The 21,410-nt window shown below is 41.0% G+C and overlaps 1 protein-coding gene across 5 annotated transcripts in view; it reads right to left on the minus strand.

The window, feature by feature from the left end:
• Positions 1–19,265, minus strand: part of trim9.S (tripartite motif containing 9 S homeolog) — a 61,124-nt gene extending 41,859 nt beyond the window's left edge. For 3 of the 5 annotated variants that reach the window (XM_018232340.2, XM_018232339.2, XM_018232337.2), the window contains exon 1: positions 18,115–19,265. In XM_018232340.2, coding sequence (XP_018087829.1) covers positions 18,115–18,948 — 834 coding nt within the window. In that variant the 5' untranslated portion in view covers positions 18,949–19,265. The remainder of the gene's footprint in view (positions 1–18,114) is intronic. The other 2 variants (XM_018232341.2, XM_018232338.2) reach the window with 1 other exon arrangement.
• Between the last annotated feature and the right edge of the window lie 2,145 nt (positions 19,266–21,410).

Genomic DNA, 21,410 nt, shown 5'->3' on the forward strand with positions numbered 1-21,410 from the left:
AAAAATGAAAAAGGAATTCATTTTTAAGATTTGACTTGTTTGCTTATAATGGAGTCTACGTAAGATGGCGTTTCCATAATTCAGAGATTTCTGGATAACAGGTTTCCAGGATAACAGATCCTATACCTGTATATGAATTTATAATATTTTCAATGCTATCATTAAAAAGAAAATCCAGCAGACTTATATTGCATTTTCAATAAAGCTTCTTCATAATAATAAATAATACAGCCCTCTAGCATAAAAGACACAAAATGAGTGTAATGTATAGTCGTCGGGTATAATGACTGTATTGAATTCTCATTTCTGTATATGACAGGTAGTTTTTAACATGTGTAAGCGTTGCAATATAATTGAGCCATACTTTGCTAAACTGACATTTACCTTCTCGTTGATTGCTTTTACCATTCCAGGATTTGAGTTCATAGAATGATTTTCTTCACGGACTGATATTTATGGCCGATCAATACGGAAGTCTCCGTATATATAAATATAAAATGTAATAATAGTGTTCTCTGCTATGGTTGGGATTGATCTTGTCAATGTTTTCATACCACTCGGTTAACATTTAAACATTTCTTATGGGCAGAAGAAGGTCATAAAATATGAATGGTAGGTGTAAAAAATGAATTGCTGGAAGACGCATGAGGTTTACGTTCCAAACTATCTTCTGCAGATGTTGTTGAATGTCAGCTCACCCCACAAAGGGCAGACTTTGATAAAGGTCATGGGAGTTGCAGTTTAGCTGGCAGCCTTCAGGTTGGACAGGTGGGTATTATTCACAAACCCTATGGGGCAAATTTACTAAAGGGCGAAGTGACTAACGCTGGGGAAAATTCGCTAACGGAGATAGACTCTAGCGGTACTTTGCTCCATAACGCTAGGCGAATTTGCGCTCTAATGAATGGAGGTAACTACGCAAATTCACTAAGATGCAGATTTTACTGAACGTTTCCTCTTGCGCCAGACTTGCCTTCGCCCCCTCAGACCAGGCGAAGTGCAATAGGGTAGATAGAAGTTCTTCAAAAAATAGTTGAACATTTTTCTAAGCCCCAAAAAATGCTGGCGACTTTTAATTTTTCAGGGTGATAGGCTGAAAAATAGCAATTTTTTTTGGGGTAAGCAGCTTCCCCCCTACATTTCCTAACATATGGCACATAAACTATACACTGGGCTCATGTATAGGGCAATATAACAACTTTACTTTATTTTATTAAGCTTCCCCGGGCTTGTGTAATGTAATGTATTTGCTGCAACATATACGTCTGTTGAACTTTAACTTCCAGCCGTATGCTAATCAGCCAACGATAGCGCAACTTCGCTTCACGCAGTAATGCTAGCACAACTTTGCCAGCGTTCGTCGCCCTGGACGCAATTTAGCATTTTAATAAATTTTCGTTGTCCAGATGAATCTATAATCTAAAACATTATTATATAATATTATAAATACAACACTACTGTACTGTACAGTATTCATAGGGGTGGTTACACTATAAATAGAGCACAGAGACCAGTGGCAATTCAATTAGCCCAGGTGCAATGTGAAAAAAAATAGCAGATTTAGTCTGTTTTTTGCACTTTGTACACCACTTTCCAGTTCTTAAAAGAACCCTACTATCCAAGGGAATAGAGGACCTTGCTTGCTAAGACTTATCTCAACCCATGGCACTGCATTTGTTGCTGAGCTGCAGCAGCTACCATTCTCCATCCTTTTCTTTCTATCGACCTGGGGAAAGCAATTTTCATCTGCATTCCAAACTCACTGATGCGTCATGCACAGAATGAAACAGAGGAAAGCAATGCCTTTGCCAAGATACTTGATAGAATCAAATCTCTGTAGGGAAGCGCATAAAATGGAAACTATGGTTGCAGTACTCTTACATTTGTATATTAAAGTGGCAAGTGCAACACACTGTGCTGTGTTAATTACGTGAAACTTGTTTAAAAAGTGCCATGTGCTGTGGACCCTTAAGGTAAATTAGACCAAGGATGGTAAATCAGCCCACCTTTGGTGAAATTGCCTACTCGCCAGATTTTATGTACACATACTGAAGAAGCATGGCGTTCCACGTGAAACGCGTTAAGGATCAGGAGCAGTTTTAATTGTACAACGTTCTCAATTTCATGCTATCTTGTGAGCATACCCAGTTGCTGGGGCACATTAATTTTATATAAATACATCTGCACTATCATATATTTCTTCTTTTTATGAACATGGTGTGAATACTCTAGGACATCTTGGAGTCGGCACCAGTTTGCTTGATATGCACATACTTTGAAAATCTGGTGAGTAGGCAATTTCACCAGAGGTGGGCTGATTTACCAACCTTGGTATAACTTACCTGAAGGGTCTACAGCACTTTTTAAACAAGTTTCACGTAATTAACACAGCACAGTGTGTTGCACTTGCCACTTTAATATACAAATTTAAGGGTACTGCACCATAGTTTTTCTTTTCGAGCTTCCCTACAGAGATTTGTTTTGCATTGGAGAGTCCAGCAGAGTGGACCAGTGAAGGGTGGCTGCAATCAAGATTCTTTGAAGATTTCACAATTTAAGCGCCGAATGAACTTTGTTTGTACTTGATAGAATCAGCTTACTTAGAGAGCACTGGAACTGCCCATTCGATGCTATGCAGTGAAGATTTTAAAAAGCAACAATTGAACTCTCAACATTTTAAACAATTTAACTTAAAATATCCAGATGGAAACAGATGCTCCTTGTCATTTTAGAATCAAATCCACATATAATTTCCAAACAAAATTAAATAACCAATTATTATTTTGCATGGGCAATATTTACTAGATGAATAACAAGCACTAACTGTGCCTGTTGCAATGTATAAGTTCAGTAAGGAACTAGATGCCCATGGTCTCTGTATGCAAAATTTGCAACCTTGCTCTTGTCTCCCTACCCCCAGAAATATCTGCTGTCCCCTACCAATTGTCACCAGCCACCTCCTACATCAGTCCCCCATGGAGGGTGGGCCTGAGTGCAGTGACACCAACTACCGTATATACTCGAGTATAAGCCGTCCCGAGTATAAGCCAAGGTACCTAATTTTACCTCCAAAAACTAGGAAAGCTTATTGACTCGAGTATAAGCCTAGGGTGAGAAATGCAGCAGCTTCTGGTAAGTTTCAATCAAAAAATTGAGGGTTCTGCTCCCATTGTAGGTGCCGGCGTCTCGTTTTTGGATGCCGGCGACCATTCTTGGACGCCGGCGAATATTCTTGGAGACTATTCTTGGACGCCGGCGACTATTCTTGGACGCTGGCGACTATTCTTGGACGCCGGCGACTATTCTTGGATGCCGTCAGCTATTCTTAGGCGCCGGCAACCATTTTTGCCCTTGACCCGAGTATAAGCCGAGGTAGAGTTTTTCAGCATATTTTGGGGGCTGAAAAACTCGGCTTATACTCAAGTATATACGGTCTCCCCAGTAGTTATACCACTGTAGATCTAGCTACGTCAGAGAGGGCCATGTTTGAGAGACGGGGAAAAGGAAATTTAGTCAGCGAACAGACAGGGAAATAGGTGCGAAGTCAGGGACCAGAAGCATTGTAGGGGTCACAGGCGAGGTCAATGCCAAACAGACTGAATGGTACAAAATCAGAGACCAGAAGTAAAGTCAGGATAAACAGGCTGGGGTTAAAGCAATTGGTAACGTGGTACAGAAACGTAGCCGGACAGAAGCGAGATCCAGAAGAATGGTCGGCAACAGGCTAGTTGGTTCAAGCAGCGATACAGATCAGGTCAGGGACAGGCAAGGGTCAAGGACAAGATCGGACTTGAATAAGTGCACCTAGGAACTATGAACATACAGGGCTGAATTTGGATCTCGGGCACCACTAGGCCGCTATTTCTTCTGACAACTTCCTCAACTGCAATACAATTAGAAACAGACCATCAGTGGTGTACTTGTAACCTTTTGTAACCTGATCAAAACCGATACTGATAATTAATGATCACATTTTCATGATCACATTTTTTCCCACATTTTCTGGGAGGATCATTCATTACTTGTGTGTGCCCTTCGTTTTTTGGGATAATAAGTTCCAAAATCATTATGGATCAATCAAAATTAATTGATTCATACCAGATCTTCATGAATCAGGCCCTTTATAAAGAGGTTGTTCACCTTTGATATAACTTTTAGTATGATGTAGAGAGTGATATTCTGAGACAATTTGCAATTTGGTTTTCATTTTTTATTAATTGTAATTTTTGAGTTATTTAGCTTTTTATTCAGCAGCTCTCCATTTTGCTGTTTCAGCAAACGGGTTGCTAAGGTCCAAATTGCCCTAGCAACCATGCACTGATTTGAATAACAGACTGGAATATGAATAGGAGAGGACCTGAATAGAAAGATGAGTAATAAAAAGTAGCAATAACAATACAATTACAGAGCATTTGTTGTAAGAGGGGTCAGTGACCCCATTTGAAAGCTGGAACGAGTCAGTAGAAAAAGGTAAATAATTGAAAAACTATAAAAAATAAATAATGAAAACCAATTTAAAAGTTGCTTAAAATAACATACTAAAACTACTCCTTTAAAGAATCATCTGCTCCATCACAAGGGCTCTATGTGCACGGAATGATCTAAATAACAATATGGAGATATTTTTCATGAGCAATTAGCCGTTGTACTTTGATCTATAAGATTTTAACTGGATGTTTTTTTACATTTTTATTAAATTAGTTGCTAAACCAAGTGCCTTAGAGAAAACAGCAACATTAATGAACTCATTTTCAGCACAGTATAAAAAGGCATTAATAATCAATTTGGGCTGCTATTTCAAATGTAAGAAGTGTTGTTAAGGTTAAAATGTTATCAGATGTGGTGGACATTATATTATATGCCACTTGTAAACAGAAGCACAGATGATCTAAGCTAGCATTTGACTGTAATTGGAGCTAATTAAATCTTTTTTTCCAGCAATCCAAAAAAACTCTGCATGAAGTCTGCATGAAAAGGCAAATTACAGAAATTGAAGCCCTACTAGATGATTAAAAGAACTCAGAACTGATGAGTGATCAAGAAGATGTGAATCTCTTGGAATATGAAGTCATGCAGTTTATAGTTATTTTTTTGACTTTTCTCCATTTCACAACTTTTTTTGGGAAAGTGAAACGGGACAGATTTGCCCATCACTACTCGCTATACAGGTAGTTATGAAATTGTAGGAAAGATTATAAAATATAAAATGGCCATCTTTAACTGTTTAGGCTGTGATCTCCACTACCAACTCAAGTACCAACTGTCACCCCATGCATCTGCACTTCCACTTATCGACATAGGTAGGGCATGACAGGTAAAACTATAAAGTATAACTGATTTATTTGCAGCAGCACTCGCTGTGCTGGCTGCAAGGGGAACTATCGTGAAAATGAAAATTTAATATAAGAATTATACGAATACTGAAATAAGACGTTTTCTAAATATAATCAATTAAAAATGATGTACAGTTTCTGAAATAATCAAGTTAATCTTCACTATCCCTCTTTCAGCATCTGTTTCTCTTCATTCTGTCAGGAGTTGGGTGCCAGATATTCATTGACAGTTAGATCCAATTTATCTTATAGGGGGCTCCTTTTGCCTAGAAGATGTATTAGAGCTCACTCTATTAAAATCACCAGACATCATGTCTCTCTACATGCAGAATTCGCAGTTTTATTTTCACTGGAATCAGTTATTTGATTGAGCTCAAATACACCTGCTAGGAAAGGAAGCCCCCCTAAAAGATATATTGGATCTAACTGTCATTGACTATCTGACTCCCAACTGCTGCATGAAGACAGAATGAAGAGAAACAGATGCTGAGAGAGGGATAGTGAACATAAACTTGATTATTTCAGAAACAATGCAGAATATTTAATACTCTGATTGTATTTAGAAAGTTTCTTATTTCAGTATGATGAAACTTTTATTAAATTTTCATTTTCGTGATAGTTCCAGCTTTGCAGGGTTACTATTAGGGATGCACCGAATCCACTATTTTGGATTCAGACGAACCCCCGAATCCTTTGTGAAAGATTCGGCCGAATACCGAACCAAATCCTAATTTGCATAAGCAAATTAGGGGTGGGAAGGCGAAAAACATTTCACTTCCTTGTTTTGTGTCCAATAGTCACGCAGTTTCCCCACCCCTAATTTGCATATGCAAATTCAGATTCGGTTCGGCCAGGCAGAAGGATTCGGCCGAATCCTGCTGAAAAAGGCCGAATCTTGGCCGAATCCTGAACCGAATCCTGGATTCGGTGCATCCCTAGTTACTATGGAGGCAAGAGCTTCTCTTTAGTTTTCCAACTACAGAACACAATAGGGGTGATCACAGAGCCCAGATACAAGATGCTTTCCTTGCAAAATAAGTGTATGTCTGATGACAGAGATCTAGCGGAGGCAGGCTGCAGGAGAAAAGATTCATTTTCTCGAATTAGCATACCGCTTACGACTGAGAACAATGTGTTGGGGGGGGTTAAGATGTAGGCATAGAACAGCAGGGAGGTGGTAGGAGGAGGTAAGTGGTGAATTTGGCATAAAGCATATATCAGACACATCCCCGAGTATATGTTGCTAGGGTACAGGAATGAGGAGGAGGATTCCTAAACACCATCTGCTACATGCATTCTACCCCAGCATCACTATGGGAACCTATAGACTTGTTACTCCTTCTCTTTCAGATATATGTGTGTATAGAGATGGACTGCTCCGACTACCAGCACTTACTAAACAAACCTTATTGCCAGCATGAAATAGAACACTGACCCATGACATATTGTAAATCTTTCCTTCTTCACTTGAGAACTGTGCATCGTACACACAGACATTAACCCTATGCCTTTTACCTATTTTAAGGGCAGAGACACACACTGCTATTCCGGGAGATAAGTCGCCCAGCGACAAATCACATCCTCTTCCCCGAACTGCCTTCATTTAGTGCCTCACTAGGAAACTTAGGGTGACTTCGGAAAGCCAAAGCGATCAGAGTGCCATTCCGCCGGCAATTTACATTCTAGCCGATGGGAAGGCAGTTCGGGGAGATTAGTCGCCCGAAGAAGAATTGATTTGTCGCTGGGCAACTAATCCCCCGAAATAGCAGCATGCGTCTCTGTCATTAAGGGAGTCTATAATCGTTTTTAAACCCTTAAATTATAGTACTCTTATAGGAAAAAAAGACATCAACTTGAGGCTTCCACACGGTGCTTTGAAAAAGCACAAGTAAGACCCCTATAGCTACACCAGCAATCAAGCACTGTTACATGGGTATCACTGTGAGCGCAGTTGCTCCCACAGGCAGCAGGTACAACAATTATAGTCTGCTATCTGTACTTGGATGTCACAACGCTACCTTAAAGGAGAAGGAAAGCTACAGAAGCCGTTTACTGCCAATAGATTAACTACAATCGTGCAAACTAGAATTCTATATTTATTCTGTAAATTGTTTTACAATACCTAGAGTAAACAGCTCTAGAATCTCTCTGTTTGTTTAGGATAGCAGCTGCCATTTTAGCTTGGTGTGACATCACTTCCTGCCTGAGTCTCTCTGCTCACTCATAGCTCTGGGCTCAATTTACAGCAGGGGGGGGGAGATAGAAGGGGGAGAGAGGAGCAAACTGAGCATGCTCAAGCCCAAGCGGTTTAAGCTGAAAACAGGAAGTCTAATACAGAAGCCCATGTGTACACAATAGAAGGACAGAAACACATTGTTTCTTTTGACAGAGGACACCGAGTAACATTACTTTGAGGGTTTAATGTGTATTTATATTGTCCTTTCTGATGTATCACCCAAGGTGCTGCCAAAATTCTCATTTACTCTCTCAATCCATCATGTCTAGACTACTGTAACTCTCTATTAATTGGCCTCCCCCGCCAGAGACTGTCACCTCTTCAGTCCATAATGAACAGTGCTACCAGGCTTATACACTTCACCAACCGCTCCTCCTCTGCCATACCATTTTGCCATGCCCTGCACTGGCTGCCCCTAACTTTCAGAATGACCCTGACATTCAAAGCAGTTGATAAATCTGCCCCACCCTGTATCTCTGAACTTATCTCTATGAAAACAATTGCTGCAGCAGCACTCCGATTGTTGGTTTCAACTTTTTATTTGTGCAAATAACACGGCAACGTTTCGTGCTATACCAGCCCTTTATCAAGCCTCACCCAACTGCATACTACACTCCTCTACTGACCTGCTCCTTAACTCTTCTCTCATAGCCTCCTCACATGCTCACAATCAAGACTTTGCAAGGGCTGCACCCCTCCTCTGAAACTCTCTCCCAATCTGCCCGACTTACTCCCAACATTTCAGCTTTTTTATAAGAACCTCTAAATCACACTTAGAGAAGCCTACCCTCATTCTGTTTAGCTACCAAATGCAATACCATATGCTACGCCTATCACCTTGCTTATTTCTGGTCTTACTCACGCCCATACCTTGTGTCTGAATCCCTTCCCCATTTAAATTGTAAGCTCTTATGCACACAGTCTTTTCCACATTTTGTATCGATTACCGGTCGCTATGTATGTAATTCTGTATGTTCTATGTATTGTATGTTTCTTACAGCATCAAAAGTGATGAAAAGAGTGTGACAATATCAGCATGAGTAACTACAATATGCAGAAAAATGCATCTTTCTCTTTATGGGTGTAACGCAGGCACTCATACTATCGCCATGCTGCTTTTGCCGTTATTAGTATAAGTCACTATAGCACAGAAGCTTGCAGCAGATACGGTGCAAGGAAAAACTCATAAAAAACCCCATGGCACCAGAATCCCAATAGGGTAGATTTATCAAAGAGTGAAGTTAAAGATCGCCACAGATTGCTAGATTAAAATTCCACCACTTTCCATTCATTTCTATGGGATTTTGAAAGGTGTATTTATGAAAGAATGAACTTTCACTTTCACCCATTGATAAATAGGGGTATATTTATCAAAGAGTAAAGTTAGAGATCACCACAGTCCTCTAGAGTGAAATCCCACCACTCTTTATTCATTTCTATGGGATTTTTAAAAGAGTATTTATCAATGGGTGAAAGTGAAAGTTCATTCTTTGATAAATACGCCTTTCAAAATCCCATAGAAATGAATGGAGAGTCGCTGAATTTCACTCTAGTAGACTGTGGTTATCTCTAACTTCCCTCTTTGATAAATATACCCCATACTCTTTTAAAAATCCTATAGAAATTTAAGGAGAGTGGTGGAATTTCACTCTAGAGTACTGTGGTGATCTCTAACTTCACTCTTTGGTAAATATACCCCTATGAGTGATTGCAAGGATGGCCATCAGTATCAGAAACCTGCATTTATCTGCAAAAGAAAATGACAAAATCCCATGAGATTTTTTTCCTGCCACCTCACTGAGCAACGCAAGTCATTACTCTCTATAAAATTTAAGACAATGTTTTCACGTATCTGTAATCTTATTATGAGATAATTGGGGTCAAACCATGTGGTAGATCACAAATTGGGTCTCATCCCAATAAAGTCTGCTTTAGACTAACAGAAAAAAAGAGATGAAAATAAAATGTTTGCTACATGGTTGCTAATTGGCTACAAGGATTCACTAGAATGGTGTGCAATAATTGTACCTTTAACAACATTACAGAGCAGCTGGTATACAAATCACAGAAAGACCTACACTATTTATACTCATCATGCTGAAAAGAATAGCAGTAAGGCATCATCTTAATTCTTATAAAATTACACAGGTCAATATAGTTAGTATATCATTATTTCGTTAAAAAAAAATCAAAAATATCACAATCAGATATATGCCATTGCGATAATTGTGTTCTTTTTGTTTGATTTGAAGATGGAACTTTTTCACCAAATCAGAGATTTGCTTTCATTATGCTATATGTGGTATAATAATCAAAGTATATGATAAAATATATATATATAACCAAGGGAAAGTTGTGCTCACCACTATTTTTTAAAACCATTAGGCGGGGGTGCAATGAGGCTGTGACCACAAAATACATATAGTCAAATACAAGAGTCCTCTGCACTCAACCCATTATCAATATATTTAAGACAGCGACATTTTGTGCATACTGCTACTGAAAAATGCCTTACCCTTTAAACAAAACAGGGATTGTTTGTCCATATATTGCAATATATTTAAGCTGGCCAACTACGTCAAAGTCATCCCATATCTGGCCAGTCCTATGCTCAATTTTATCTGATTCATTAAGAATCAGATAAAATGAAGCAACAGAATTCTTAATGAATCAGATAAAATTGAGCATAGGACTGGCCAGATATGGGATGACTTTGACGTAGTTGGCCAGCTTAAATATATTGCAATATATGGACAAACAATCCCTGTTTTGTTTAAAGGGTAAGGCATTTTTTAGTAGCAGTATGCACAAAATGTCGCTGTCTTAAATATATTGATAATGGGTTGAGTGCAGAGGACTCTTGTATTTGAAAATATATATATATATGTATTACATGTTTATACAGTATACTGTGTTTATATTTACTGCACCCACCCAACTATCTTCTATAATTAAATTGATCCCATTAGTCTCTATGAATTCAACCATGCCCAAATCCAAGTCCTGACTTATGTACTGCCATTCACTTCTCTTCTACAGCTACAGTTATTATGTTATGCTTATTACAAATGCCTGGATAGGTTCACATAGGGTAACCCCTCTAGCTATACACATAGCAGAGTGCTGTCACTCTCTGCACAATAAGAACAAGGATGGCAGCCTCAGAATTCAGAGAGCAATGTATAAGGGCAATTCAGTAAATTGTCAAATTTGACTACTGTTAGGCGTAATGATTATAAAAAGCTTCCCTGACATCCAATACATGCAATTCCTTTTTTGCCACCCTCAACCCCCATTACAAATTGTTCAGCATTATTTCTTAATTTCTTATCTCTATTCTCATAATCTCCCTGCTTTTCCAGCGCCCACACCCCCTCTTCTTTTCTTATCCACTCCAACCCCCTTCAGTTTATACACATTCATGTCATTATCCTTTCTCCACATTCTCATTGTCCATCATTCCTGACTCTCCTCCCATTCTACACACATGTCTCTCTCCCTGCTCAGCATTGATCTCTCCCTTCACCCCCACAACCATTTATAATTCTCTCCTCTGCTCCTGAACCTTCTCTAGGTTTCTCCCCAAATTGACTCTCATGCCACAATGGGTACACATAAAATACACATAAAAAAACTTAATCCTGTTTTCTAATCACCTCCAAAATAAACCTTTTGTGGGCAAAAAAATCAAATAATTGCACTTAGCTGGATATTAATTCAGAAACATCCATCGCTTCTCCTACACATTATCCAGATATATGTGCAGCTACCAAAGCATTAATATCAGATCCTTTTAGAGTCTTGCAAGTAAGGTTGCCACCCGGGTGGTATTTTAGCGGCCTGGCCGGTAAAAATGATGGTTGATCCCAATGGTATTAATAGGGAAAAAAGATATAATATATAGGAACGCCGGTATTTTTTTCCAGAAAAGGTGGCAACCCTACTTGCAAGACACCTTGCCTGTTGGTAAATGTATTCAAAATCAGACAAGAACAGTGAATGAAACTATAAAATATCATTACCTGTGCTGACATTGTCAAACAGTGTAACCACTAGTGATGAGCAGTATATATCTTTTTAAGGTGGAATCAACATGGTACCAGACAAGATGTAGAGTCACATAAACATCCATTGGGCAGGTTACAGTATCTACTGAACTATTTGCAAATCAAAGTCAATGATCTCATCTGCTTTGCACAATGCTGCATTTGCAGGTCCAAATTGCTTCATTTGTACACATCGGGGCAGATTTACTAAGAGTCGAATATCGAGGGTTAATTAACCCTCGATATTCGACCCGGAACTAAAATCGTTCGACTTCGAATATCAAAGTCGAACGATTTAGCGCAAATCCTGCGATCGAACGATCAAAGGATTATTCGTTCGATCGAACGATTAAATCCTTCGAATCGAACGATTCGAAGGATTTTAATCCAACGATCGAAGGAATATCCTTCGATCAAAAAAACGCAGGCAAGCCTATGGGGACCTTCCCCATAGGCTAACATTGAGTTCGGTAGCTTTTAGCTGCCGAACTAGGGGGTCGAAGTTTTTCTTAAAGAGACAGTACTTCGATTATCGAATGGTCGAATAGTCGAGCGATTTTTAGTTCAAATCGTTCGATTCGTAGTCGAAGTCGTAGTCGAAGGTCGAAGTAGCCCATTCGATGGTCGAAGTAGCCCAAAAAACACTTCGAAATTCGAAGTTTTTTTAATTCGAATCCTTCACTTGAGCTTTGTAAATGTGCCCCATCATGTAGCATGCACCCGTCTGTCTGCATCTAAATCAACTCTGCCCTGATTAACTTACAGAAGGGTCAGTGCCTTTTGGGCACCATTAGCTCTTTGCCCATTGTGTAAGATTATTGAGGTTTTCATTATTTTAGAAAGCTTAATAATGCCTTAACTCTACTGCTTGCACATGATTGCCAAAATCCTGAGAGTATAGGTCCCCATAGACGCAAAGATTTTTCATTGATGAACAACTGATTTTAGTGCAATCCAACCAAGCCGTCAAATTATCGGGAGGTTAGTGGGAATCGAACGATCGTGCATCTAACGATTTTTGGTCCGACATCAGTCAGAAAATTGATTGGCCAGAAAATTTCCATCGTCACAGTGAAATCTATTTATTGTCCAATTGTTTGCAGGGCCAAGCAGCCAGCTACCCTCAGTTTTCCTGGCTTCAACTAGACAATATAACCTGATATTTGCTGGACAAATCGTACATTTAAACGATCGTTTCAAGATAAGCTTGGTCTAACGATAATGAAAAGATCTTTTAAAAATCTTTACATCTATGGCCAGCTTTAGTCTGGAAGTTTAAAATATATGTCACCTTCTATTGTACAGCACTGTTAAATATGTTGCCCCTTCAAAACCGACATGATAATAATAAAACTATGTGTTGATGTTTCTGTATATTGCAGGAGATATTCACTTTCCACTGTCAGAAATCTCTTCTCCCACATGGCAAATTCTTTAATACAATGGGAAAAGGGCAGCAACAAGTAACCCGACACAAAGTAACCTTATCTGTACAGTTACTGTAATGGTTTGTTTTAAATACACAGCAATATTCAGAGTAGGCATGGACTCCCAGATGTAATAAATGTGCCTAACTAATGCTATAGAATGTTACAAGACAACAAATATAGTAAATATTTAAAGAAACTCAGATATAAGTACAAGTATGGGATCCGTTATCCGGTAACCCGTTATCCAGAAAGCTATGAATTATGGAAAGGCCTTCTCCCATAGACTCCATTATAACCAAATAACCCAAATTTGTTTTTAAATGATTTCCCTTTTCTCTGTAATAAAAAACAGTACCTTGTACTTGATCCCAACTAAGATTTAATTAAACCTTATTGGAAGCAAAACCAGCCCATCGGGTTTATTTAATGTTTAAATGATTTTTTAGTAGACTTAAGACATGAAGATCCAAATTACGGAAAGACCCCTTATCCGGAAAACTCCCTGGTCCCGAGCATTTTGGATAATAGGTCCCATACCTGTACCCTCTAAATTTTCATTTTGAAACACATAGTGCAAAATGCAGTTATCGGATGCAATTCCCTATGTTATTCACGAGGTTGCAAACAAGGGAAAGTTGTGTTCACCACTATTTTTTAAAACCATTAGGCTGGGGTGCAATGAGGGTGTGACCACAAAATACATATAGTCAAATACAAGAGTCCTCTGCACTCAACCCATTATCAATATATTTAAGACAGCGACATTTTGTGCATACTGCTACTAAAAAATGCCTTACCCTTTAAACAAAACAGGGATTGTTTGTCCATATATTGCAATATATTTAAGCTGGCCAACTACGTCAAAGTCATCCCATATTCACGAGGTTGCCAAATGAGCAGATATTTCACTGATGCCCACCTCAAGTTAGGCGATATCAAGATTATCCAACCCTTGGGCCCAAGTACAGTCCTTGCACGAAGGGATTTTTTTAAACCGGTCCAATTGATATCTGCCCGATTTTCAGCCAGATAACGATCACAGAAGCCTGTTGGAGGGCCCCATACACTGGCCAATAAGACTCGGTCTACCTGCATCTTTTATCGGCCCGTTATGGTCACCTTATGACAGAATGCTAATAGCTCTTTTATATGCAGAACATCCATAACAGAAATCTAAAAGTGGACAGTATGACATTACTGCAAAATGCTAAAAAAGCTAATTCGAAATTCGACCATCGAAAAGGCCAGTCCGACATTCGAAGTCGAAGGATTTTTAAGATCGTACGATCGTACTTCGAATCAAGCGATTTCATTGTACGATCGTACAATTGTCAGCCTGCAAATTAAAGGGATACTGTCATGGGAAAAAAAATTTTTTTCAAGATTAATCAGTTAATAGTGCTGCTCCAGCAGAATTCTGCACTGAAATCCATTTCTCAAAAGAGCAAACAGATTTTTTTATATTCAATTTTGAAATCTGAAATGGGGCTAGACATATTGTCAATTTCCCAGCTGCCCCAAGTCATGTGACTTGTGCTCTGATAAACTTCAATCACTCTTTACTGCTGTACTGCAAGTTAGAGTGATATCACCCCCCTCCCTTTTTCCCCCCAGCAGCCAAACAAAAGAACAATGGGAAGGTAACCAGATAGCAGCAACCTAACACAAGATAACAGCTGCCTGGTAGATCTAAGAACAACACTCAATAGTAAAAACCCATGTCCCACTGAGACACATTCAATTACATTGAGAAGGAAAAACAGCAGCCTGCCAGAAAGCATTTCTCTCCTGAAGTGCAGGCACACGTCACATGACTTGGGGCAGCTGGGAAATTGACAAAATGTCTAGCCCCATGTCAGATTTTAAAATTAAATATAAAAAAATCTGTATGCTCTTTTGAGAAATTGATTTCAGCGCAGAATTCTGCTGGAACAGCACTATTAACTGATTCATTTTGAAAAAAAAAATTTTTCCCATGACAGTATCCCTTTAATGGCAATTTTCAATGACATGTGCAAGCTGTTCCGACCCTCTAACTGGCTACACGTCCTTCTTATCCTCTTACTTTATGACTATTGCAAACAGATTCTCGTAGAGACCTATATGGTAAATAAATCACAAAGATGGAGTCTGACAGAATTTCTAGGGTGCTACAAGCTACATCATACTCGTTTGTGTGATTTCTGCTTTTGATTTCCTCTGTGTGAATGTTCAGCAGCATCTTCAATTAATATTTAGCAGCAATATATATATATATACTGTATATATATATATATATATATATATATATATATATATATATATATATATATATATATATATCAATATATTGCAGGGACTGAAGCTAAGCACTAGAGAGACTCTTTATCCTTAGGCTGATGCTGAGTTGTCTCCCATGTATAGTAATTCTGCCATTCTGTCTCTTGCTGAAGGGACAATGCCAAAATCTGAAGAGAATAAATGGTTCGCTTAGGCTTTTCCTCAGCGTGATTTCCCTGGCTAGATTTAAGGAGTTGTATCAATGAGCAGCAGGTTTGTTGCCATGTTTTATCCTCAAGGCACACCCATTATGGCTGAAGCCAAATGAATTCAAGCCTGGAAGCAGTTCATTGATTTATATACATAGACTGTAACTAAAAGTCACTGGACTCATCCGCAAAATCATTTTAGGGCCCCACTAAGCTCTGAATAAGATATGGTTTTCAATAATATATATTTAAACTGATGTCACTCAGTGCAACAATGCCCCCCTGTCCTACCTGGGTCCTCCAACAGTCACAATTCTGCTCTATTGTTATGCAATTATGCACACTTTATTAGTACAGGTATAGGATCCATTATACGGAAACTAGAAAGCCCAGTATTACAGGAACGCCATCTCCCATAGACTCCACTTTAGGGCAGAGGCACACGTGGAGATTTGGGGAGATTCAAAAACCGGGCGACTAATCTCCCCGAACTGCCTTCCCGCCGGCGATTTAGATTCCTCGTGATTGACCTCTAAAAACAAAGCGCTCCGCGTGCCATCCCGCCAGCAATTAAGATTATAGCCGGCGGGAGAGATTAGTCGCCCAAAGAAGAGGTGGTTTGTCTTCTTCGGGGCGACTAATCTCCCCGAGCAGCCTTCCAGTCGGCTAGATGGCATTTGCCGGCGGGATGGCATTTGGAGTGCTTCATCTTCCGAAGATTCCTCGTGAGGCAACTTTTGTTGATTTCGGAGATTAGTCGCCCCGAAGAAGAGGAGATTTGTCTCCAGGCGACTAATCTCCCCGAATCTGAGCGTGTGCCCTGACCCTAAAGCAGTTGTGGATAGGAAGCTTAATAGCTCATCACAGATTAGCACAAACAATAACACTGATAAAGAAAAGTTCCCGGCATCCACTGACAGCCACAAAGTGCTCAGTTGTTGTCAGAAAGGTTAGAATATATGTTTCATTGTCCTGGTGACTGGGACTGATGGTTTGTAAGCTTTTTCAATTTGGAGCATACATATTGATAACAAGAAATCCCAAGGGCTACAGCAGTCTTTTGCAGTAGTTTAAGAACATGAGTCAAAACTTTTTGCTGATATTAAAGTCAATTCATAGCCAGGATGAACACAGTGCTCATTTAACTACATTCCATTCACTGGAGCAATTCATACTGCCTAACTATACTTTTCTTTAGAAAAACCTTCTGAATCCATTAAATAGCACAGAAACAGGTTACCTGCTACTCTCCTGTCTGCCTTCCCAGCATCCTCCTGGTGTCCCAAGAATGAACACAAATGACTCCCAGTAACTCCTGAATGCCTTGTGACATCAAGTAGGGAGGTTCCATATAGTAAACAGCGATGAGCTCTTATACATTCAGAAGATAGTGCCTTTTCTGGGTGTAGTTATAACTGATTATGTGTTTGTTGGGGGGGGGGCAGTTGTTGGTGGGAGCTGGGAGTTATAGACCTAGAAGCAATTCATGTTTATAAAAGATCAATTTCTTTTAGACTTAGCCTGCACCAAAAGCTGCTGAGCTACTTTGTGGGGTCACACCAGAAATTTGTCAGTATTTCTGTTACTTGATGGTTTGATGGCTGGGGATATCCAACCTGGAGCTGCCTATCTGTTGCTGAACTATATCTGCTGGAATCCATTGTCAGCATACATACTTGGATGATAATACTACCAACCCTCCATAAGCATTCAGCTATGCTTTTCATAGGAATGGTAGGAATGGGAGTTGAAGTGTTACTACAAGTTTGACACCTCAGCCTAAACCTTATCACTAATGCCAGATTTGTGGCTGCAAAAGTCCTTCAGAGGCCCATGTACTCCTACAGGTAAGTCCTATAGAGGCCCATGAACTCATACAGGTAAGTCCTACAGAGGCCCATGGGCTCATACAGGTAAGTCCTACAGAGGACCACGGACTCCTACATGTAAGTCCTACAGAGGCCCATGTACTCCTACAAGTAAGTCCTACAGAGGCCCATGTACTCCTACAAGTAAGTCCTATAGAGGCCCATGTACTCCTACAAGTAAGTCCTATAGAGGCCCATGTACTCCTACAGGTAAGTCCTTTAGAGGCCCATGTACTCCTACAGGTAAATCCTACAGAAGTCCATGGACTCCTACAGATAAGTTCCTACAGAGGCACATGTACTCCTACAAGTAAGTCCTATAGAGGCCCATGTACTCCTACAAGTAAGTCCTATAGAGGCCCATGTACTCCTACAAGTAAGTCCTATAGAGACCCATGTACTCCTACAGGTAAGTCCTTTAGAGGTCCATGTACTCCTACAGATAAATCCTACAGAAGCCCATGGACTCCTACAGTTAAGTTCCTACAGAGGCCCATGTACACCTACAAGTAAGTCCTACAGAAGCCCAGGATCCCATCTAGCCTGCCCTGGGTCACATGTAGAAATATATTCAGTAAGTAAACCTTCTACAAATACAATGATTTCAGCTGCCTCTTGTATGATCCCAATAAATGAATGTGATGGCCAGGCAGTGAGTAGTAGAGACAGTGGCTGGTGTCTCAGCACAATACAGTATATGGTTGGAGTAAAGCACAGAGAACCCCCTACTCACCTTGTGCAGTTTCCACATGGCCCCCAGAGCCTTGACCTCGTGACTAGAGTGCTTGCCCTCCTCCAGGCACTGGTAGCACACGGGCATCTTACATTGCACGCAGTACATGCTGTGATTCTCCAGCTCATGGTCAGTGCAGGTGGAGATCTTGCGGGGACTCAGCCTCCGACTCACCCGGCCCTGCGCGGGGGGCAGCAGGCGATGTTTAGCGAGAGGGCCCCGGGGCGGGTGGCAGCGCAGGCGGCAGGGCTCACAGTAGAAGACGTCGCACTGCTCGCACATGACGGTGGCCTCCTTGGGACTTTTCTCGCACAGCTGACACCTCAGGGCGGCCGCCTTGCTCTGTTGGTAGCGCTCGATCACCCCTTCCAAAACCCGGTTTTTGGTAAATCCCCGCAGTCCCCTCTCGTCCAGGATGAGGCTGCGGTGACACTGCGGGCAGGTGAGGCACGAGTTGCGGGGCCCGGTTGGGAGCAGCAGTGAAGCAGACGAGTGGTGGTGGGGCTGCAGCTGGGGAGGGGGCATGGCTGGGGGGAACACCCGCACCCCGTTGGGGGATTTTTGGCACGGAGTGGTGGGAGCGCTGGCGAAGCCCCCGTACGACCCGTAGCCGCTGTCCGCCTCACTGTACAGACTCATCTTATCCAGGTCCAGGTAATCATAGTCGGACACCCCCGAGGCTCGTCGGCTCTGCGGGGACTCGGAGTCCGGCGTCTGCACGAGGATGTTCCGGGCACAGGACACACACAGGCTGTGGGAACAGGGCAGGATAATGGGTTCCCGGTAAAAGGAGCCGCACACCGGGCACTTGAGTTCCTCCTCCATCTCTTCCATACAGTGTCGATACAGCGTCGATAGATCTTCTCCGCCGGGAAACCGGAACCAGGCTTCTATGCCGATCCCTCCCGCCCGCGACAATGCGGGGAGAAACCCACAGACGCTAGAACCTCCCACGCAGCGTAGCGATTGGGCGGCTGTGCAGCGAGCTGGGAGCTTTATTGGCTATCGATGCTGTCCGTCAAAAAGAGCTGGCGGAGCTAACAAGCGCCTAGCAACAGCATCCTCAGCATCCTTTTTGCATCCTTCAAAAGCGGCCAGACTAATTGTCCCCCGGCTGCCGCTTGTTGTGCGCTATTAACGCTGCGGAACGTTACTATTAAACAAAGGGCGAAGGTTCAAAAGGCAGCAGCTGTCAAAACGCTGCACATTTACTAGCAACCTGCTGAGCATCATCTCAGACAAGGGATTCTGCAGCAGCTGAGGTCGTTTAACATTATATATATATATATATATATATATATATATATATATATATAGGCAAAGCCAACTATTACATCCTTAACTGTTTGTTATGAATTTATAGTCATGTGGACATTATTATCGGGAGGGGTTGGGCCAAGGTATTTTGCAAGATAGACAAGGGCTTAAATCAGTGCCCCCCCCACCCAGCCTTGAATTACAATTTCCCACATTACCATTCATATTGCCCCTTCTACCTCTACCAGCAGACATCATGTTGCCCCCTGTACCTGTGCCAGCACCTATCATATTGCCCCATTTGTACCTGTGCTAACGACAGTCAATCCCTCACATTGTCCCCAATCCCCCAATCTGTTCATGTGCCAACATAAGACAAAACATCCACCATATTGTTACCCCCAATCTGTACCTATGCCAGCAGCAGATAAAAAAAACCATCACATTGCCCCTTATTTGTACCTGTGCCAGCAGGAGTCAAAAATCCATCATATTGCCCCAAATATTTGTGTACCTGTGCCAGTAGGCACCATATTGCCCCATATACCGGAGCCAATCCCTCATATTGCCCCAATCTGTACCCATGCCAGCAGCAGCCAAAAAATATGTACTTGTGCCAGCAGGAGCCAAAAATCCATCATATTGTCCCCAAATATGTACCTGTGCCCGCAGCAAAAAATCCATCATATTGCACCTAATTATCTATTTACCTGTACAAGCAGCAGCCACGATATTGCCCACAAAGAGTGCAAGAGAGGATTGGAATAGGAGGTTTATAACATTGAAAAACTATTAAAGGCCAAGCAAACCAGGGCTTAAAAGAAAATAAATTCCCCTTAAAAGTGTGCCCTCCAATGGTTGCACTCTAGGCAGATGCCTACTCTGCTTACCCCTAGTTCCAGCCCTGGGGGTGAGAGATATAGCCCCCATGCAATGATGTAAGACTGCCTTGGAGAATATTGTGTCTGTGTCACTAAGCTGTGAATCTCATGTATCACACTGACTGTTCGGGAGTCCCTCTGGGGTGGCGTTTGCAATTACTGATCTTTGGAAACAGCAGGCCAGAAAGCCCTTAAAGACAAAGGCATTAGATGAATGGTCTCTCGGCTCTGTCTTTAAACTATCAGAGAGATATTCTGGGCAGTCCCATAAGCAGCTATTCCAATCCAACCTCATTAGTAACAATAAGCTGACAACATTGCCTTTAAATGTCAGAGGCTAATTACTGTAGCATCAGAAATTGACTTTTATCATTCATGGCAGGTCTCTGGGTTCATGGCAGTCCTTGATAACCAATCCCAAATGGCTGCTCATTACCTCCCTCAGTGAGTAACAATTTTAACTTTATAGTGCCTCTTACTCATTTGCGAACTTGCATTAAACACGCGTTTATCTGCAGGTTGCAATATGCTCAGTAGTACTGATAGCTAGTTGCACTAGTACTGTTTTCAGGGCCATTTTAATAAATGGACCAAAGGTGCAATTGCCCAAAGCCTACCAGGAACAGAGGGCCCACCAGCAGACTTTGTTCATTTAATATTACTTATGACAGAAGCATTCCATGTGGAAGAGCTCTGTGGAACGCTTTAATCATTTGGGAGAGCTCTGTTGATATGGTTAGTTTAATTTATTTCCTTGGTTATTTTAGTGGCATCCCTATTTTGTCATTTATTTGCTCCCATGGCTGTTGGTCCAGGGTGACACACCTTGGGAATATGTCTACTTTAGTGATGGGCGAATAATTTCGCCAGGCATGGATTCACAGTGAATTTCCACATTTTGCTGCTGGCGAATGTTTTTGCGAAACTGCAGCGAAAATTTGCCTGCAAAAAATCAACCACATCAATAAAAAAATGTTGCATGTCAAAATTGCTGTGCAGATAAAAATTGACGCGTGACAAAATTATTCAGACGCCCATTGACTTTAAAGGAAAACGATACCACTCAAACAATGTAGGTCTCTATAAAAATATATTGCATAAAACAGCTCATATGTAAAACCCTGCTTCATGTAAATCAACCATTTTCATAATAATATA

This window comes from Xenopus laevis, chromosome 8S (genome assembly GCF_017654675.1).
Source record: "Xenopus laevis strain J_2021 chromosome 8S, Xenopus_laevis_v10.1, whole genome shotgun sequence".
Lineage (NCBI taxonomy): Eukaryota > Metazoa > Chordata > Amphibia > Anura > Pipidae > Xenopus > Xenopus laevis.